The following is an 18,553-nucleotide window of genomic DNA, read 5'->3' on the forward strand; positions in this document are numbered from 1 at the left end:
CTATAATCATTATAGCTGCAATGCAAACAGATTCATTCACTCCAATTTCTACATTCCAGCAGTACTGGAGAAGTTCTTTTTGTGAAATATACCCAAGAACAGCATGCAAGGAGACAGTGAGGAGAGGGCATGGGTAGGATGTTAAAGTGTAAGTGAGGAGAGATCGCTCATGTTTTGTGCTCTGCCTTTTGATTTCTTGTGTGCTCTTGGAAAAGGAAGCTTTTTCTCAAGTAAATTATTTTAAGAGCAAGAAAACAATCTCAGGTGGGAGGCCTGAAGACCTGGTTGTTTATCATGTAGTAAAGGGCTTTGAATTTTCCAGACTGAAAGTTGCAGAACTCTGTTGATTCATGAAATGTTGTTCAGATAAGCAGGTTACAGAGGATGAGCTCTTCTTGCCCTCTGAGGTGGCTCTTTAACAAAATGACTTTGGTTTTTAATTCTGCCATATAGTCCCCTGCTTTCCCACACCTAGAGCTGGGTAACAGCCCTTCCCGAGAGTTTGTGGCCTCATTTTTTCTGGGTTTGTGATGGATTTCTCTGCCTGAGACAGGGAAGACTGTATGACTGTAAAGCCTTCATTGCCCTCTCTCTCTGGTTTTTGTTTCCCTGTCACAGCTTAGTTGGCTGCCCATACTCAGATGTGAACCTCAGCAGAGAGAACCTGTTGCAGGACCGGCTGAGTGGGGAGAGACCTTCCCCTGGGAACAGCATGCAGAAAGCCAGGAGGCTGGAGACCCCTGTCCCCTTGCTGGGAGCAGGGGAGTCTTCTCAGGGGGACTCTTCACAATCCAGGTAAGCTGGATTTTACTGTTGGCCAGGTCCTGGGGAACAAAACCATTTACAAGGATGAAAACCACCGGAATTGGCAGAGAAGCAGCAGAGCATTGAGTTCATCTGTCTGTAATATTGACCTATGCCCCAGACACTAACACAGAGCAATGCACTTTTATACCCTCATATGCCTTAATAGGTTTCTTGATTCCTTAATCCTGCTCTGGTCAAAGGAAATTGCATTCTGTCTCCATAAATTTTCCCTTACTGTTTCAATTTAAAATATGTTCTTTTCCTTCGTTTCCTGTCCTAAAACTGTCAAGCCAAGGTTGTTTTGCGCTATTAAACTGTAACTGCGATCCACCCGGGGTTGGCTGAGCACCGTGTGTGTATCACTTAGCAGCAAACAAGCTGAGCTCTCTCAGATACTTTGTTTTCTTAAAATAAAATCTTGCTATTGAGCAGCACTGAAGGAAACTGAATCATTTTCAGTCTTCACAAATCCAGTCTCAATAGGGCAAATGCCAGCAATACTTCAGTTCTTTGTTGTATGTGAAGGCTTATCTGTATTTTAAGGTTCATCTTTTTGTTTGGATTTATAACATTTTCAGGATCTGTTTGTCCAGAAAAAAGGAATGAATGCTTCTTTCTCCTCCCTGGCCTTCATGGCCGAATTGCTTCCTCCCAGCCCAAAACTTAGCAGGCGTCTTCATTCCCTAATTTCTACACCAAAATTGATTGCATTTCAGTGGCACTGTTACCATAAAGCCCTCTCAGGAGATTTGGGATTCTCACAGAATAAATGGCATTCTAGAACTGTAATATATTTATTTTCTTCTAAGCATTTCATTTCCTGATAGTGGGAGGTCTGAATTCAGCCTGTAAATCTGGTATCACCCTGCTGCTTGTCCTTCCTTGGCCAACTCTGTAGCTCAGTTTATGCATCAAACTTAATCATGGAAACTCTTAAATGTTACCCAGAGGTATCAAGATTCAGAAATCTTAAATCTCTTGCTTTCACCATAACACGGTGGTTTCCTGTAGCTGCTGGGATCAGAGCCTGAGTCCACAGAGGCTGATTTATTTCACATAAACTCTCTCAATCCGTGCAGAAGAGGAACAAAGCACTTTGTACTCATGGAAAGTTCTGCCACAAGGTGGTGGTTGTTGCTCTCACTTGCCAGGAGCAGCCAGCTTTGCTCTCCTGTGGGAAAAGGGAACAGAGGATGTCAGCTCAGCTACTGTCATTTATCTGTCTTTCCAGAAAATCTGCATCAGACAGTGAAAAGTGGTGTCAAAGCAGCATCCACACTCCATCAGAACAGTCGGAAAACAGTCAGGAGAAAGACTGGGGAGAGGAGAATTCCTCTGCAGACATCAAAGCCACACCAAAAACGTAAACAGGGATTTTGTGGTGTATTTTCATGCATTAACAGTTGTGTTTCTTGATGCCGCTGCTGTATCTGAAATAAAGATGTAAATAACAAACAGCTCAATTTGATCAGAGTTTTGCAGCAGTGTTTTAGAATGACATGGTAAATCTCCTCCCTTCCTCCTGATGTTTTGGGCCCTCTCTTTCCTGCAGTAAACTCAGATCTGAGTTCTGGCCATGAATTTAATAGAACAGCCCTTCGCTCAGAGGGAGGTCAGGGATGGAGCAATTCTTATTTTAAGAGGAAAAAGTTTTTAGTTTCTATAAATCCTATTAATCTTTGTATAGAGAAGAAATTACATCCATTTCTGTATCTTCTGAAATGTTTTGTCATTGATGCTTTCAGGCTTGGGTGCTCACATGCCTATATCAAGTTTCAGCTGGTGAAACAGGAAAGCAATGGGAAAGGTTGGTTAGATTTTATTCCTTCTTTCTCTGTGTGTGCCTATCTCTGCAATATCCCCACAGTCATGAGGAGCATTCAGAACTTCACAGCTTTTTTTGCCTTTGATTCCACAGTCAAGAGAAAGCACTTGCTGGAGGTGATGACAATGGTAGTTTTTCTTCCTTTAAGGAAGGAGGAGAAAGGGTAAAATTACTTAGAAGTGAAAGGTTTAATACTTTGTAGAGTGGAGCCTTGTATTTATTAATGGAGAAGACAAGTTTGCACTGCTTTTTGTGCCACTGCAAACTCCTCTGTAGTGACAAGGGATTCCAAACAGGCTGTGACCTGTGTCAGGCTGTGACAGAGCCAGCACAGCGCTCAAGGGAGATTTGCTCAAAACTTAGCAGATAGTTTAGGTTCCATCAACCCCTTTTTTTAGACCCTTATGGGTATTCAGAAACATATTCTAAATCACTGGAGGACTTTTTAAATGTTCTCTTTGCGATGAAAAAGAAAATGAAAAGCTAAGTGGAAAAACAGTGGGGTTTTTTTCCTGGTACATGACAGGTTAAGTTTTCGGAGCAGCTTTCTGCTATTACTTTAGCAAACCATATGCTTAACTTTCAGATTTACTATAAAAAGCCATTTCAGAGAACGGAGCTGACCAGGCTTTTAGGAGGATTTAACATGGTAATAAGTCTCCAATCAAAAATAGCTTAGCAGGCACAAACTGGGACAGGTGCCTGGATTTTTTTTTTTTTTTTTTTTTTTTTAATACTCATTTTTACCTAGTGCTGAGTTTTGCAGTCAGAGCTGAGGGCTCTGCCAGCTCCAAATTGCAGTTGCAGCTGGCAGGGAAAGCTGCCCACTCTCCCTTCACATTCACCTTCCACAGAGTGATGGAAATCAGGGGAGGGAAATGCTGCAATAATCCACTGACCTGTAATTTCACAGGTACCCAGAACTTTCCTCTCAGCTGCGTTTGAACTATGAGATCACTGCTTCTTCCTCAGAGGGAAAGTCACTTGTTTATGTCCAAGGATTAGGGCTTAGTGGAGAAAAGGAATTGGTCTGAGGTGGAAGCAGTGCCCACCCAACAGGGATGTGGCAGTGGGGGAAACCTTGGGCATGAGTGGGACCTCCTGGAGCAGGAGGTGGGGACAAGAGCAGCTGCTGTCTGTCCCCAACAGTGCAGCAGGGGAGGAGGGGGTGACAGCCACAGTGTCCTGTGCCCTCTCGTCACCAGGAGCTCCTGAACTGAGCAGTTCTTACTCAGACTTCCATTATCCTCCCTTGGTTTCATTATTAGAAATTTGATGTATTGGATGCTGTCTCCTGTCCTTTAGGGATGTGGAGATGAGCTGAGGGGGCACTCTGGGACCAGGGGAGTGACTGTTTACTAGGACAGGCTTTACCTCCAGAGCTGCTTCCCCTTCGGCTGGGGGGGAGCTGGCAAACCACGGCAATCTGCTTTTTCTTTGTATTTTGGCTGCTTTCCTTGTGCTTTCCACGTAGTGACTGCTCACCCCCCCCACCTTACACCCCAGCCCACTGCAAGCCGCCAAGCAGAGGCAGCAGCGGCCGCTGCAGGCACACAGAGCGTTCCCGAGGGCTGGAATGCTGCGGGGGTGCTGCAGGGGTGCTGCGGGGGTGCTGCGGGGGTGCTGCAGGGGTGCTGCGGGGGTGCTGCAGGGGTGCTGCAGGGGTGCTGCGGGGGTGCTGCGGGGGTGCTGCAGGGGTGCTGCGGGATGGCGCTGAGCAGCCTGCGAGGCGGGGGTCGCGGCAGCCCCCGAGCCGCTGTGAACCAGAGGAGTGTTTCTAGCCTGTTCCCATCCTCTGCCCGGCTTCCTGTTGTATAACCAGCATGTCTCTGTAGGACCATGACTCTGCACTGCTCCAGTGATCTCATTAGGGAGGGGTGATTTCTTCCTCCTGTTCTTGCCTTGGTTTTCAAAGCTTCCATCACTTGACACATGAGGGGGGAGTTGATGTCTGGAGGTACCTTGAGCACTCCTGGCCTGGGAGTCTCCTGGGGAGCGAGCCCAGGCCATGCTGGCAGCACAGAGCTCTGGCTACAGCTGGGGCTGGAACGGTGCCATCAGTTCCCAGCCGAGGATGCTGTTACCAGAACTCCTCCACCTTGTCAATAAAATGCTGCAAACATCTTCTCTGTTAGCAGCATGACATCATTTTCCAGGGAAGAAGCTGACGATAAAGCCTCCAGCCTGGCAATCTTATCTTTTTTTTCCCTTTCTCCTGCTTGGGAGGGTGGGGAGAATGCCCTGAGAGCTCAGTGTGCCACACAGGAGCCGTGCCTGGCTCTGCTCACCCTGCCTTGCTTTCCCCTCCAGGCTGTGACCCTTTCTCCTGCTTTGTTGTAGTTGCTCCTACTTGAAGCCTGGCTCTGACTTCTCTTGTTTCCTTTTCCAGGCCCTGATTTGGATCTCCAGCAGGCCCTCCACCAGTCTATCTTCATGCCTTCCCTGGCCTCTAACCCGACCCACCGCCTCCATCTCTTCTGGGAGCAGCACTGCAGGCTCTTGCCAGAGGTCTCAGGCCTGACAGCCAAACAAGTTGCCAAATGGACTGTGGAAGAGGTGAGTTACCTGTTCCTTGTTCGCTCTCCTGGGCTGCAGGAATGCCAGAGCGCTCCTCCTCGGGAGTGCTACTTGGGAGACATCTTTATTTCCTTCCCTTTCCTAGGCAGTGCTCCTGTGTTTGCTGTGAGTGTGCCACAGCTGACTCAGCTGGAAGTTAGACCCAGGACCCTGTTAACCCTCTGGTATCCACAACTTACTGCCCTCAAAAGGATTCCCTCCCTCCCCTCCCTCTGTTTATTTACCCCTCAATCTCCCAGTCCTCAGGCCTGAAGTATCATTCTGACAGCAGATTCCCTTCCTCTGATCTCCCTCCCCCTCTCCTGTGACTTTGCTGCTGATTCACTTTTACAGTGCAGAGAATTCCAAACTGCGCTGTGCATGCCCACTCCTCCTGCATCTCCCTACTTGATTCCCTGGGAACAGAACTGCCCACAGCCTGACCTGATTTCTGGCAGAGGTAGCTGTGCAGCTGGAGATGTGTCTCTGCAGCTCTTGAGATGTCTTCTGTAATTAGGTGGTGTGTGAAAAAGCCAGAGTGTTTTGTGTGCTGAGTAGTTGGTTTTTGCCTCGATGCCTTGGGCATAAATAATATTTCTCTCTGCACTTGGGAAGTGGTGACAATTTGGATCCTGGTGCTTAATTGCAGGACATTTAATTCCAGAGAAATGTGCTGTAGTGTTGTGCTTGCAAGGATGCAGGGAATCTGCAAAGCAAGAAAAAGGTACTGCTGTTCATGATGCAGAGAGGATCTTCAGAGACTTTCTAAAAGTGCATTTTCCCTAAGTGCCTCTTAACATCAGATAAATCCAGTCTTGACTTTGTTCTTCATGCGTGAGGAGCGGTAGGAGTCTGGTGGGATTGCAGTGATGTGGGAAATGGGAACCACAGCAGTTGGGAAAGGGACAGAGCAATTAGTGTTGATGTTTTAAAACTTGGTCCTTTTTTATGTTGAGTTGTTGTGGTTTTGTGGTGGTGTTGGGTTTTGGTTATGGTTTTTTTTAATTTTAAATAAAAATGTGTTAGGATTAAATTCATACCAAGGAGGAAAAAAAAATCTCTGAAAGATTTACTGTTCCTGTCCTTTTGAGAAAGCTTCCAATGATTTGTCCAAAAGGTCTTTTAGCAAATCAATAAAGTCAGAAGCAGATAATCCTCTGACATGATAATCAAAATCTCTTTCTTTTGGATAAAACAGGAGGCTGCTTCATGGAAGTACAGTGTCAGGATCCAAGCCAAGTAAAATTTGTCCTTTGCAGTTGACCTTTAAAGCAACTGCTGGGTAAATTTAACTGGGATATTAGTTTGATAATGAATGAGTGTGAGCAGGGACCACAGACATGGATGCAGGGCACTGGATATAGTGATTCCAACCCAGAATAAACTGAACTCTGCTGCAGCCTGAAACAACCGGGGAACTTTTGGCTGCCAGTAGCAGTGTGAATGGCACATTAAAAAGCTCAGTTGTAGCACCAAAATGGACTGGCTGAAGTCATTACAAGTTTTATCTTGAATTTCAGTAAAGTGGGTCTGGTTTTGCAAATTATGTTCATCACAAATTCCCAGAGGAGTCAATTTGGGCTCTCTCTGAGCACTTGCAGGGTCAGCATGTGCAGTGCAATGTAGCCACAGGTCTGGGAGTTGAAAGCAGCAGGACTTGCTGTGTTTTAGGGAGTCCAAAGTACATTTGGTCTGTCGGCATTTGGGCTCCCAACATCTTCCTGCAGGGCAAACATTTGCCTTTGGGTTGTGCTTTGAACTCTGCTGCACAAAGGAGTCCATTCTGCTGATCTGAAACAGGAGTGATGGGGGTGTAAAATTCTCCTTTGGTTTCAGGCTGAAGAGCTGTTTTTATTTTATAAAACCCACATTAAGGAAAAAAACCTTGCTTTAATTCTCTGCTGGTTGAGAACAGCTGAAATGGCAGAGCAGCAGCAGCAGCAGTATTTAGGGGCCCTCAAGCTAGGAAAGTCGTGGTAACACTGAGCAGTCACTAAGAGTGGTTACTATAATGCAGCTTTGGTATTTATTGAAAGCTTCCTGTCTTGTTTTCAGAGCACAGCCTATTGACTCATAGAAGAACATTAAGACGTGCTAGAGTTGTAGTGTTCATTAGTTAATCCTGCACCAAATGCTAATGCCTGGGGGAGGTGGGGAACTGTCCTTGTGCCAACTGTGAGTGGGGTTCTCAATCCCCGTTAGCCCAGCGCCTCTCCGGGGCCTCGGGAGGGGTCAGTCCTGCAGTGGCTGTGGAAGGGGTGCAGTGTGGGGCTGCTTTGTCACCAAGGGACACCTGTCTGTGCTGATCTCAGTGTCTGTCACACATCAGCACCTCCCAGAAGGGTCACATCCAGTTACCAGGGTGTTCTCAGGATTACAGAGCTCTTTCCCTTCACCAGCGTGCTTTGGCAGTGTAGGAGTTTCAGCAGACAGTTCTGTGAGCCATGAGGTGGTTACAGCAGGAAGGGCCAGCAGCCTTTCACCTCCTCACAGAAAAGCTGTGATCCCACTGTGTTCCCAACCTGTGCAGCACCTGTCCCACCCTCACCGTGAGCCCCTCCAGTGTCAGCCTTTCCCAGAGTTCAGGGCTTCCCTGCCACCATTGTGGGGTTGTGTTGGTTTCCTGTGGTGTCACTGTTCTGTCCTTGTGCCCCGAGCCTCCCTCATCCCTCAACTGCCCCATCTTGGTTTGAGAACCTTCCTCCCCAGCAGTGACAGTGGCTCAGTGGTACCTGGGGTCTGTCTTGTTGCCTGGGGACCTTCTCTCCCTTTTTCTCTCTTGCATCTTCCTTCCCTCTCTATTCTCCATTCCTGGTAAACCCCAGAGCTCCTGTTGTGTTCAGGAGGCCTCTCCAGTGGCGCCGGGAGCTTGCAGTGTCCCTACAAAGGACTTGTGGGGCAGATCAAAGGTCTGTCACTCCGTGTCAGTGACAGGAGCCAGCAGCAGTTGTGCTGGGAAGGACACAGGAGCAAGGCAAGCTCAGCTCATTCCCTGGAGATGTCTGCCAGCCTCTCAGTGCCACAGACACTCAAGAGCACTCAGCTCTTGCCCCAAGGGTCCAACTGTATTTGAAATTCTGGAAGGAACCAGACCCGGCAGAAGGATTTTCATTTGTGTTTTAATTAGCGGGGGTGGGAGACTCAAAAGGAAAGTAGTATTTTGTTACTGATTACTAAAAGGAGTTTGCACTTCTACAGAAGAAAATTTGGAGTCACTGCCCAATGGAGATGTAGATTTTAGGGGTTCCCTTTAAGATGGAGCAGAAGAGAAGGACGAAGGAGAGGGATGCTCTGCTTTCAGGTTACATAACAGAAACCACGGGAGTCAGGGCTGCTCCTGCCAGGGCAGAGCAAACCTGGAGGGCACTCTGAGAGCCCATTCCTGCCTGGTTGGAACTGGGGGGAAGGGAATGACTCCAAGTCTAGTGGTAGGATGATCTGGAGGTGCAGGGACATGATTTAGGAGAGACTTTGACAATTCTGAGTTGAAGGGAGCCTGTATCTGACAGTGACCCCTCCCAGCTGCTTGTTTGTGTGCAGGGAAGAAATGTCACATCTGCAACAGCTCACATGGTTACGCCTCATGAAGCAGAGCTGCTCCTGCAAGGGAGCATCCAATTAACAGGAGATGTTTGATCTGATTATGCCTCAATATACAAATCTCCTGTGAACCAGTGAGGCTGCAGCTGGAGAAGACAATGCACATTAAGTCATCCTCGACTGCACACGGGGCTGCTCCTCACACTCCTTGGTGTTACATAATGCAACCCCAGGGCTGCTTGCATGACTCCAGGGAGATTGTTCCAAATGTTGACAGATTCCTTGCTTAGAAAGATTTTTCCCTAATGTGAAATGTAAAATTAACTTTTACTTGTTGAATCCTCTTGGTTCTGTGGATCCTGTGCACCTAGCACAGATTAAATAGAACCAAAACTCCTTTCCTTCCCAGCTCTTCTGCCTCTAGATGTTAGTAAACCAGCAGTGCTCATTCAGTTGGTTTATCTTGTCTCTTACAGGCATGTCATCGTGGAAAACGGTCTAAATCCTTTTTTCTTGTTAGTTTTACTTTCCAACAGTATTGTAGAGAAAGTGAAGTCATGAGTGGGTTTAAAATAGTGTAAGCCATATACAGCTTTAAATCTCGAAAAATAGTGTTGATTCTGTGAGGACCTTTTAGAGGAGTGGAGAAGCTGGATTCTTACAGGGAGAGAAATGGTCAAATGGCAATAGGAGCAGTTATTGCTGGTAACCAAAACATGCAGAGGAGTTGCAGCAACAACCCAGCAGTGTTTTACCCAGCAGTGTTTTCCATCTATATCCTTCATTAATGTGAGAGTTTTGACTATTAAAGTTTAAAGATTCTTGCATAGAGAATTCTCATACAGAACTAAGAGGGTTCTGCTTGATGGTGTCTCATTTTAATTGGCTGTGTTTCCTTTCTCTCACATGCAATTGCAGGTGGTGAGCTTTATCCAGCGTTTGCCTGGCTGCAAAGAACAAGCGTCTGTGTTCAGGGAAGAGGTAAGCGGGGTGTGCCCAGACCCTGTGCTCAGATCCCTGGAATTATGGCAGAGAGCTCAGACCTGCTCAGCCGTGTCATTGCAGAGTCTGTGGTATTTAGGAGGCAGCCTCAGCATGGAACTGAATTCCAGCATGGCTAATTGCATCCTGCTGCTTTAAATTTCCCCTGCAGTTCCAATCCCTGAGCTTATGCTTAACATCCTGTCTTGGACCGTCATGCCATGGGTTTGGCACTGCTCTAAAGATGCCCTGTTGGAAGGGTTAGTGAGGATCTCAGCTGCTGCCTCTAACGAGGACATGTGCCTGCTCCTCCTGGGGAGCCTGGCAGGCACAGGCTTTCCCAGGAATCGCTGGCTTCCCCCATGGTCTGGGCTGAGAGCAGGAGGGGAACCTTTTCTTTGGACGAGTAGAGGTTGGGAAGTCAGAGCATGTCCTGTGTAAGGTGTGTCCTGTCAATGTCCTGTCCTGACCAGGCTGGGCTCTGGTCCCGTTCCTGGTGTGGTCACCGTGGCTTCTGGGAGACCTCCAAGGGCACAGGGTGTGGCTGTGCTGGTTTTTGGCACACCTCTCTAGGTGGAGCACAGTCAAGGGTCTGTTGGGTGCTTCAGCTTCCACTTACATTGCAGGTGTCACTTGGAGTTCTTTAGGGGCCCCTGATGAATTTACACAGATGTACCGTGTCCTGGCCTCATCCCATGGTGTGGGCAGCGCGTGAGGGGGGTTCTGCCCATCTGTCCTGCTCAGGTGATTCCCCACCTGCAGAGCTGCCTCCAGCCATGGGCACCAGCATCAGAAGGATATGGAGCTGCTGGAGTGAATCCAGAGGAGCTGCTCCAGGGCTGGAGCCCCTCTGCTCTGGAGCCGGGCTGGGAGAGCTGGGGGGAGTGTTCACCTGGTGACGAGAAAGCTCCAGGGAGAGCTCAGAGCCCCTTCCAGTGCCTGAAGGGGCTCCAGGAGAGCTGGAGAGGGACTTTGGATGAGGAGTGACAGGACAAGGGGCAGTGGCCTTTACCTGAAGGAGGGTGGGAATTAGAAAGAAGTTCCTCCCTGTGAGGGTGGGGAGACCACAGGGTGCCCAGAGCAGCTGTGGCTGCCCCTGGATCCCTGGCAGTGTCCAAGGCCAGGTTGGACAGGGCTTGGAGCAGCCTGGGACAGTGGAAGGTGTCCCAGCCCATGACAGGGGGAGTAATGAGATGAGATTTAGGGTTCCTTCCAACCCAAACCATCCCATGGTTCTGTGATTCTGTCCTCAGAGCTCTCCTGTCTGACTGTAGCCTGAGCTCCGGGGAAGGGCTGGAGTCACTTCTCCTCCGTGGCAGTGACTGGAAAGGGCAGCTCTGTAATTGCTGTCTGCTCCAGAGCTGGCTCCCTTTCAGGGGGAATCAGGCTGCAGTGCATTTTGTGGATTTATGTATCTGTGTTTTGTTTTCCCTTGTTTTAAAAATCATGCAGACACACACAAAATAGGAAGCAAAAGAAATGGGGGTTTGCATAAAGCACTGTCCCCAACGTGACAGTACAGTAGAATACTCATTAAGTGAATATAGTGGGAATAGTGAAATTTACTCAAATGGACCCATCTTTCGGTGTAGCTGAGTGTAAAAGGTGTATTCAGTGGTGAGATGTACCAGCAGATCTTCTAATAAATCCAGCCATTCTCCATGTATTTTATTTCTTCTGGTGCTGAACACAGCGACTGCTTTCTGGTTCTGAGAGTGCCATAGCCGCAGTCTGGTTTAATCCTTATTTTCTGCGGCCTCAAAGTGTGATTCCCTATGCCAAACTAGAGGGGCTTGTGTTGTTTTTCTAGTTTATGCTCAAACCACATGGTCAGTTTGAAATTAAAACCCTTTTAGCAGTTTGGCTTTGGCCAGAATACAGGTGTGAGTGACAGGAGAGCTGAACTTCCCTGCACTGTCCAGGATAAGCCTCCAAGTGCTTCATGTCCAGGATAAATAAATCCCTGCAGACTTCCCTTGGTGGGGGGCTGGAGAGGGATAAGCTGCTGCTTACATTAGGAGTGAAGAGAACAAATTGTGCACAGAATTCTAAAACCCATCCAAATAAGATGGAACAAAGAAATGAATAATAAAGCACAGACTCGTTTCTAGGTCCAGTTCAGTCAGGGCAGGACTGTTTAAAATAAGCAAGTGTGAGGCAATGTGGTGAAAATGAAGCATAGGAATAAATAACATTGGACACAAAACCATTTTGCAATGTAGGACTGTTTTCCAGCAGTTTTCTGCTCCTCTTGACTCTATTATTTAATTTAAGCAGCACAGTCCCATTTGTTTCAAGCTATTTTTAACACATTCATTGCAGCAGTGTAGACTCGCAGCAGCTTGAAAATAAGATTCAGGGACATGGCGTGGCCATCTGTGGACTGGGAGCACTGCTGTCATTCCCCGTGGAGGAATTAACTTCCCAGTTCCTCCCAGTTACTGAAGCGGGAGGTTAAGTAACTTGCTGAGGGTCTCTTGTCTGGTGAAAGGTGGGAAAACCGAATCTCCTGGCTGCCAGCTCTTTGCTTTAATTATGTGTTTTCCAGGTTTACTCAGTGTTTCCTCTTGCACCAGGCATTGACGTCCAAAAAAATTCTAGTTGGGAAGACTACAAAAATAGCAGAATTGTTATTCTGGCTGGGCTGAGTGTCCGGTGGCGTGTGCTGCACTGGTGAGCATCAAGTGAGAGGAGGAGGCGCTGTCAGTCTCTGTAAATGGACTTTAATGGAATAACTTAGGGAGACACATATTGTTTGTCTGTGTCCATTAATCTTTGGCTTCATCCCTGCAGCATTTGGGGTTTGTATTAATTATATCTGTGTTGTCTCTGTGGATGTTCTTGCTCAAGTGAATTTTTAACCTTTTCCAGAAACAGTATGTCATGATTTCACTCACTGCTACCTACAGCATCCTGGATTTTCACATGGTAGTATGTTAATCACTTGCTTAATATGCATCTAATTGAATATATCTCCTTGTTGGTGGATTAGGAGACTGTTTTTCCAGCCATATTGTATCTTCACTACGCCTTAGTCTATATAGCATGTGGAATCATGGAATGGTCTGAGTTAGAAAGGCCCTTAGAGCTGATCTCATTCCACCCCCTGCCATGGGCAGGGACACACCTGGAGCTTCTCCCTTTCTAGGAAAAATGCTGTGAGATGAGGTCTGTGCCCCTTGAAAAGGGGACATCATGGGGTGTAGGTGCCAGAACAAGGGAGGAATCCCAGAATGACCAGAAGTGGGAATCCTGCCTGTCCCTTGGTGGTTAATCCCTGTCCTGTTCGTGTTCCAACCTCAGCAGATTGATGGCGAGGCCTTCCTGCTCCTCAAGCAGAACGACATCGTCAAAATACTCAGCATCAAGCTGGGCCCTGCTCTGAAGATCTACAATGCCATCCTCATGTTCAAGTCTGCAGAAGACAACTGAGAAGAGGCCTTTGGCAGATCCCAGGAGGAACTGACAGGGGATGGATCTTCAGCTGTGAGCATTACAATGCGCCGGACAGGTGGATTGGGACTCGGACGTATTTTAAGTAGAACTTAGTAAAAATGGTTTGAGGTTATAAAAATCCTGCCACAGTCTGGAATATGGGGCAGCTTCACTTCCAAGAAGAGGATATTATTATATTTTGTAATTGAATTTGGTTTTGATATATCAATCTCTTTTTGAGATCGAGAAGAAACCTCCAGTTCTAAGGGGAATCCAGGGTAGCACTGGTGGAGCTGCAGGAGCAAGAAGAAAGTTTTGAGTAAAACTGGCTTTGCGTCCAGTGGTAGTGCCTGAAAGACTGAGTGATCACCAGCGAGTTTAATGTGTTCTGTAATAAAAGAGAGAGGAAAAAGATGCACTTCAAAGCAACTCCCCCGTATCCTTCTCTGCTGTGACTCAGGAGCTGACCTTTTCAGGACTGATCGTTAAATTCCAGTTTTCCCTACTGGTTGTTGTGATACCCTTGGCTGCTGGGCTGCCTACACCCCAGCAGGAAGGGAGCATGGGCAGAGGGTTTCCATCAGGGATGGCTTGCACTGGTTCTGCCAGCAACCAAATGTCCTCATTGCTGTCATTGCCTGTGAGGAAGCAGGGGCTTGCAGGTGAGCTTTGGGTAGGCAGAGATCCCATACGGGCATCTGCCACTGGAGACAAAGAGAGAAATGTTTGCTGTAATTCTGCTATCAGTGCTTTTGTGCAGCTGCTTCTGGGCCAGGAACATCTTCTGGCAAAATGGCACAATCAGGAGCACTTGGGGGTTGGATGTATGTTTGTTCTCGTCCTCTCCACTGTCAGCCAAATGCTCAGAATAGGAGTTGGAAACCCAGCAGTGGCCAGAGTGTGTGTGAACAGATTTCCTAGAAACAAATGGCTTTTCTCTTGAACAATCCCGACTGATGAGTGTGAAGTGCTTTGGCCTTCTCCCCTTGAGGTGGACTTCAGTGTGTTCTGCCAGAGAGCTGGAGGGCAGCAGCTCCTCTGCCTCTGGGAGGCAGGCAGGCAGAGCACACAGGGATATGAGATTGGAGAGGAATCGGGATTTAAACAGCAAAGTGGGGGAACAATTACTTCCCAAAAGAGAGAGTTGCTCTGTGGGGAAGGAGTGGAGCCTGTGGCTGTGTTCCTGCATGTGCAGCCTGTGCTCTCCTGGATGGGAGCACAGGTGGTTCCTGCTCCCTCAGAGCCCATGGACATCCTGCACGGGGCTTTCCACACGGGTACTTCCCGAGCTGTCCTCTCCCCCTGGGAGACGCGGTGGGTCCCGCTGGGCTGCGCTCGGTGTTCCCACCTGCTCCTGGCAGCCCCAGCTCATGGCTCCCCCTCTGGCCACTCTCCCTGGCAGTTGTTTGGCTGTTCTAGAACCGCCTCAGCTCAGGCAGCCCTTGCACCCCTCATCCGTAGCTGCCAGGCTGAATCCTGTGTGTGGGAATCCCTGGGAGCACTGGGGCTGTGACCTGGTGCTGCCAAAGGAGGTTCTGTCCTCAGCCTCTGCCAGGCTGTGTGGGTGTCGTGATCCATCCACAGGCACCTCAAACTCCCTTGGCATCTCTGCCACCAGCGTGGCTTCCCAGGAGCCATCGGGAACAGAGTGAACACGCTGTCTGTGACTGTGTGGTGACTGACACAAGGAACACACTTGTTCCCCCTTCCTGTGTCACCCACGTCCTTTGTCCAACCCTCCTGCTGCTGAGAAGGTTCTTGTGACTTGTCTGAAGCAGAAGGTTCCTTAAAATTGTAAGTAGAACCCACACCACTGAAGCCATTCAGTCCTGGAATAATATTTAGAGCAGTTTGTTTCCATTTTTTTTTTTTTTTTTAAATAAGAATTTAAGGAGTTTAAGCCTTCACAGAGAAGACACAGGTTTGGTGGGATGTTTAATAGCTGAACCATTAAATATCAGCCAGGCAGCTGCAGGGGAGAAATTTCTTGCAGTGTTAAGGACTAGGCAAGGGGTGAATTTAGTTTATTAAAATGCATTTTTAGTATGATAACCAGGATATTCACCAAAGAGTCACACATTCCTTTATCCCGCTCTGCACATCCAGTGTCGACATAAAGACTTGAATTGTAAGTGGCATGTCCTGTCCTCTGACAGAACTCGCCTTTGGGCAAAGCAAAATTGTTTCTTGACAACTGGAACAGAGGATCCAGAGCTGGGCTGTTTTATTCCTGGCTCTCCACTGACTTGGTAAATAACCCTGAGCCCTTCCTTGCCCCAGTTTCCCCTTCTGTGACACCCAGCCAGGTGGGGCAAGTGCAATTTTGCCTTTTTCTTGTTTCAAGCAAGCAGGTCCTGCCAGATTTTCTGTTTCACCTCCTTCGTCTGGGAGCCTGAGTTGGGGAACAGCAGATTGCTTCTAGCAATAAACCAAAATATAATATTAATTCCATTTCTTTTACTATATATAGATGGAGGATGAAGAGAATCGGTTAAACAAGCAATGAGGTTCTAGTCAGTGAAATTATTCAAACAGAAGAGAAATCTTTAATCCTTGGGGCTTCCGAGCCAGCTGGATCAAAGAGGAAAATGTGTACTTGGAGGTTGTTCAGTGACAGCCAGCGCAGTGCTTTCAGCAGGGGGGAAGGAGGAACCTTTTAGGGATGGAAGAAGGAGGAATGTGCTTCTTGTGCCTTTTTTTGTAATCTGATAATTGTCTTTGCAGAGCAAGCAAGAATGTGCACACATCTATTACCCACTCCTTTCCCAAATATAGCTGTATTCCAATAAAATCCGGCAACTTCACAGGGCAGAAAGACTTCCAGTGTCTTCACTGGACACATTTAAAACTCCCTGATACTTACAAGATAGAAAAGAACTAAACCAGCTCATCTTTTAGTCCCATAACTTAGGAATTCATCAGTTGCTGGTGCCATTCTGCTTGTGTCAGGGAGTGTTGCTTGCCCCGTGTCCTGCTGCCTGTCCAAACCCTGCTCCGCCTGTTCCCAGCCATGCTCCAGGCCTGTGGCACGGCCAGGGCTCTGCAGAGGCCTTATCTGATGCCTTGTGTGATTTGAAACGTGCACTTTGAAGCAAAAATCCAAAAGCTGTGGCTCTGTGGGGAGCAAAACTGAAGGTGGTTAATGCCAGTTGGGATTGGGAGGATGTCAAGTCTGCTGGATGTCAGCAGGAACCAGTTGTTGGCCCAGCTGAACCCAGGAGTCTCTTAGAAATACAAATATATTCCTTAGAAGCAGCCCGGAGCTGTGACAAGTTCCCGTGGGCCAGCAGCGCAATTGGGAAGTTCCACTTCTCAAAATCTTATTCCTGGCTGTGTTTTTGTTCCCTTGTCGCTGTTTTTGAAATCCAAAGCAATCAAATTTTTTCTCCTTTTCTCTTTTTCTCCTTGGTTGGGAGTCCTGTTAAAATTTTTCTGTGCCATCACCAACCATCATCCTCATAATCCAGTAGCAGCAAACTTCAGCTCTGGGTAATGAATTGCATTAAAGTTGGACAGGAGCGTTTGGCGTCGCCGACAGCAAAACTCCGCAGCCGAAGGAAAAACCCGACACTCGGCCCAGGGATAAGCCAGTTCAGCTGTACGAGATTTCCTGCCTGCTACTTCTATGCCCTGCTTAGGGATTTATACCACAGAGAGCTTTAAGGTTTTTGACATCCCCCCCATCATGTGATGAGCCAGCTTATTTTGGAGATTCCTGTTACTTGAACTGGAAACACGTGCAGGGGAAGGGAGCAGGGGCTCAGCTCAGCCTCAGAAATGTCTGCCTGTTTAAAACCAAATACTTGAGCTTTTCGACAATAGCCATGACCTTGCACTCCACCGATGCTTTCCTCTGGAAATGTGAATAAAATTAATATACGTTCACACCTGGTTTGTTTCTTCTGTGTGCGGGGCTGAGCCCAGCGGTGCTCGGGGAGGCATGGGGCTGTCTGCCCTGGAGGGCTGCCACGGGGAGGGGTTGGTCATCACGTTGTTGTCCTTCCCCTAAACCTAAATCTGGCAGTCACAGAACAAGGCAGCATCTTCATTTTTATCTCTTCTGTCTGTATCGCTCATCTCTGTACTTGAGCTCTCCTTGATGTGTTTACAGGACAGCACCAGCTGCTGCAGCTGTGCCCAATGCCCTGTTCCTCACTGTCCTCTGCTGCTGCCAGGTTTTAATCACAGAATCCTGGGATGATCTGGGATGGAAGGGGCCTTAAAGACCATCCAGAGATGGGGCAGCCGTGGCTCCTCTGAGCAACCTGTGCCCGGGCCTCCCCACCCTCACAGGGAACAATTCCTTCCCAATATCCCTTCTCTCCCTGCCCTCTGGCAGTGGGAAGCCATTCCCCCTTGTCCTGTCACTCCAGGCCCTTGTCCAGAGTCCCTCTCCAGCTCTCCCAGAGACCCTGTAGGCACTGGAAGGCTTGTGGTTTCCTCTTGGATTACTTAATCCCTCATGGTTTCCTATCACAAATCATCCCAGAACTTTTCATTTTCCTAAAGCAACTCCCAAAGTTGGGTTTGTAACTAAAACTAGCAAGAACTTGTTCTCAGTATGAATCCTTGTTAAAACTCTGCATTTTGGGGTCTGTGTCTGTTTTCCCTTTCCTTAATGCCCCCCTGAGCGTCTTCACTCTGTGACCATAACCATGATAATTAACCTTACCTGTTTCTGCTCTAATCATAATTAGCTGATAAATTGCAAACCATTCTCTAACGTGCCCCAAAATGAGGCACTGAACTTTTCCTCCTGCTCCTCCCCAGGTGCTGGAGCTGCACCTGCAGCAGGGCACCCATCCAAGGGCACCAGAGCTGGGGCCACATTGGCAGCTGAGGTTTGCAAACCTTCTGAAACTAAAAATATTAGAGAGTTGGCTCCCAGCCATAATTTCTAAACTATCCCATCTTCGGGGTAAACATTCACTCTCATTGGTTTTTCTCTTCCAAGGTTTTTTGCTTCTATTTAAACCCCGGCTTGTTTGCTTTTGTTACCGTGATCGGATTCCTGGTCTGGGGAGCTGGGTTGCTTGGAGCAGGCTCGGGAACATCAAATGCTGCTCTGTACTCTTGTTAGTTCCCTCGGGGCTGTGCTGGGATGTGTGGCTGTGTCCTTGCACTTCGGAGATCTGAGTTTCTCTGCAGCAGCGATTTTTTCCCCACGATTTTGATGGAGAAGTTTGAGCAGAGCAGGGACCATCAATCACCCAAATGGCTGATTGCATTTGCAGATTATTCTGCTCAGGCAAACATGGAATTTTTTTGTCCATATTTTTCCTTGGGCAGGGAAAACCTGATCTTTTTGCGTGCTCAAGTTATTCTGTCAGCCATGACCACGCTCTGTGGGACTGGTTTGTTCCTCATGCCAAGACCATCACAGTTCCCAGCAGGGTTTGCAAACGCCCC

At 47.9% G+C, this 18,553-nt stretch overlaps 1 protein-coding gene across 6 annotated transcripts in view; it reads left to right on the top strand.

Annotated features, from left to right (window-relative positions):
* LOC309581806 (lethal(3)malignant brain tumor-like protein 4) overlaps positions 1-16,981 on the top strand; it is a 39,954-nt gene extending 22,973 nt beyond the window's left edge. For 4 of the 6 annotated variants that reach the window (XM_082296609.1, XM_082296614.1, XM_082296610.1 and 1 more), the window contains 6 exons: positions 619-795; positions 2,039-2,170; positions 2,553-2,614; positions 5,022-5,188; positions 9,647-9,709; positions 13,013-16,981. In XM_082296609.1, coding sequence (XP_082152735.1) covers positions 619-795; positions 2,039-2,170; positions 2,553-2,614; positions 5,022-5,188; positions 9,647-9,709; positions 13,013-13,141 — 730 coding nt within the window. In that variant the 3' untranslated portion in view covers positions 13,142-16,981. The remainder of the gene's footprint in view (positions 1-618; positions 796-2,038; positions 2,171-2,552; positions 2,615-5,021; positions 5,189-9,646; positions 9,710-13,012) is intronic. The other 2 variants (XM_082296611.1, XM_082296613.1) reach the window with 2 other exon arrangements.
* Positions 16,982-18,553: the final 1,572 nt, after the last annotated feature.

Source organism: Coloeus monedula, assembly GCF_965178545.1.
Source record: "Coloeus monedula genome assembly, chromosome: 24".
NCBI lineage: Eukaryota > Metazoa > Chordata > Aves > Passeriformes > Corvidae > Coloeus > Coloeus monedula.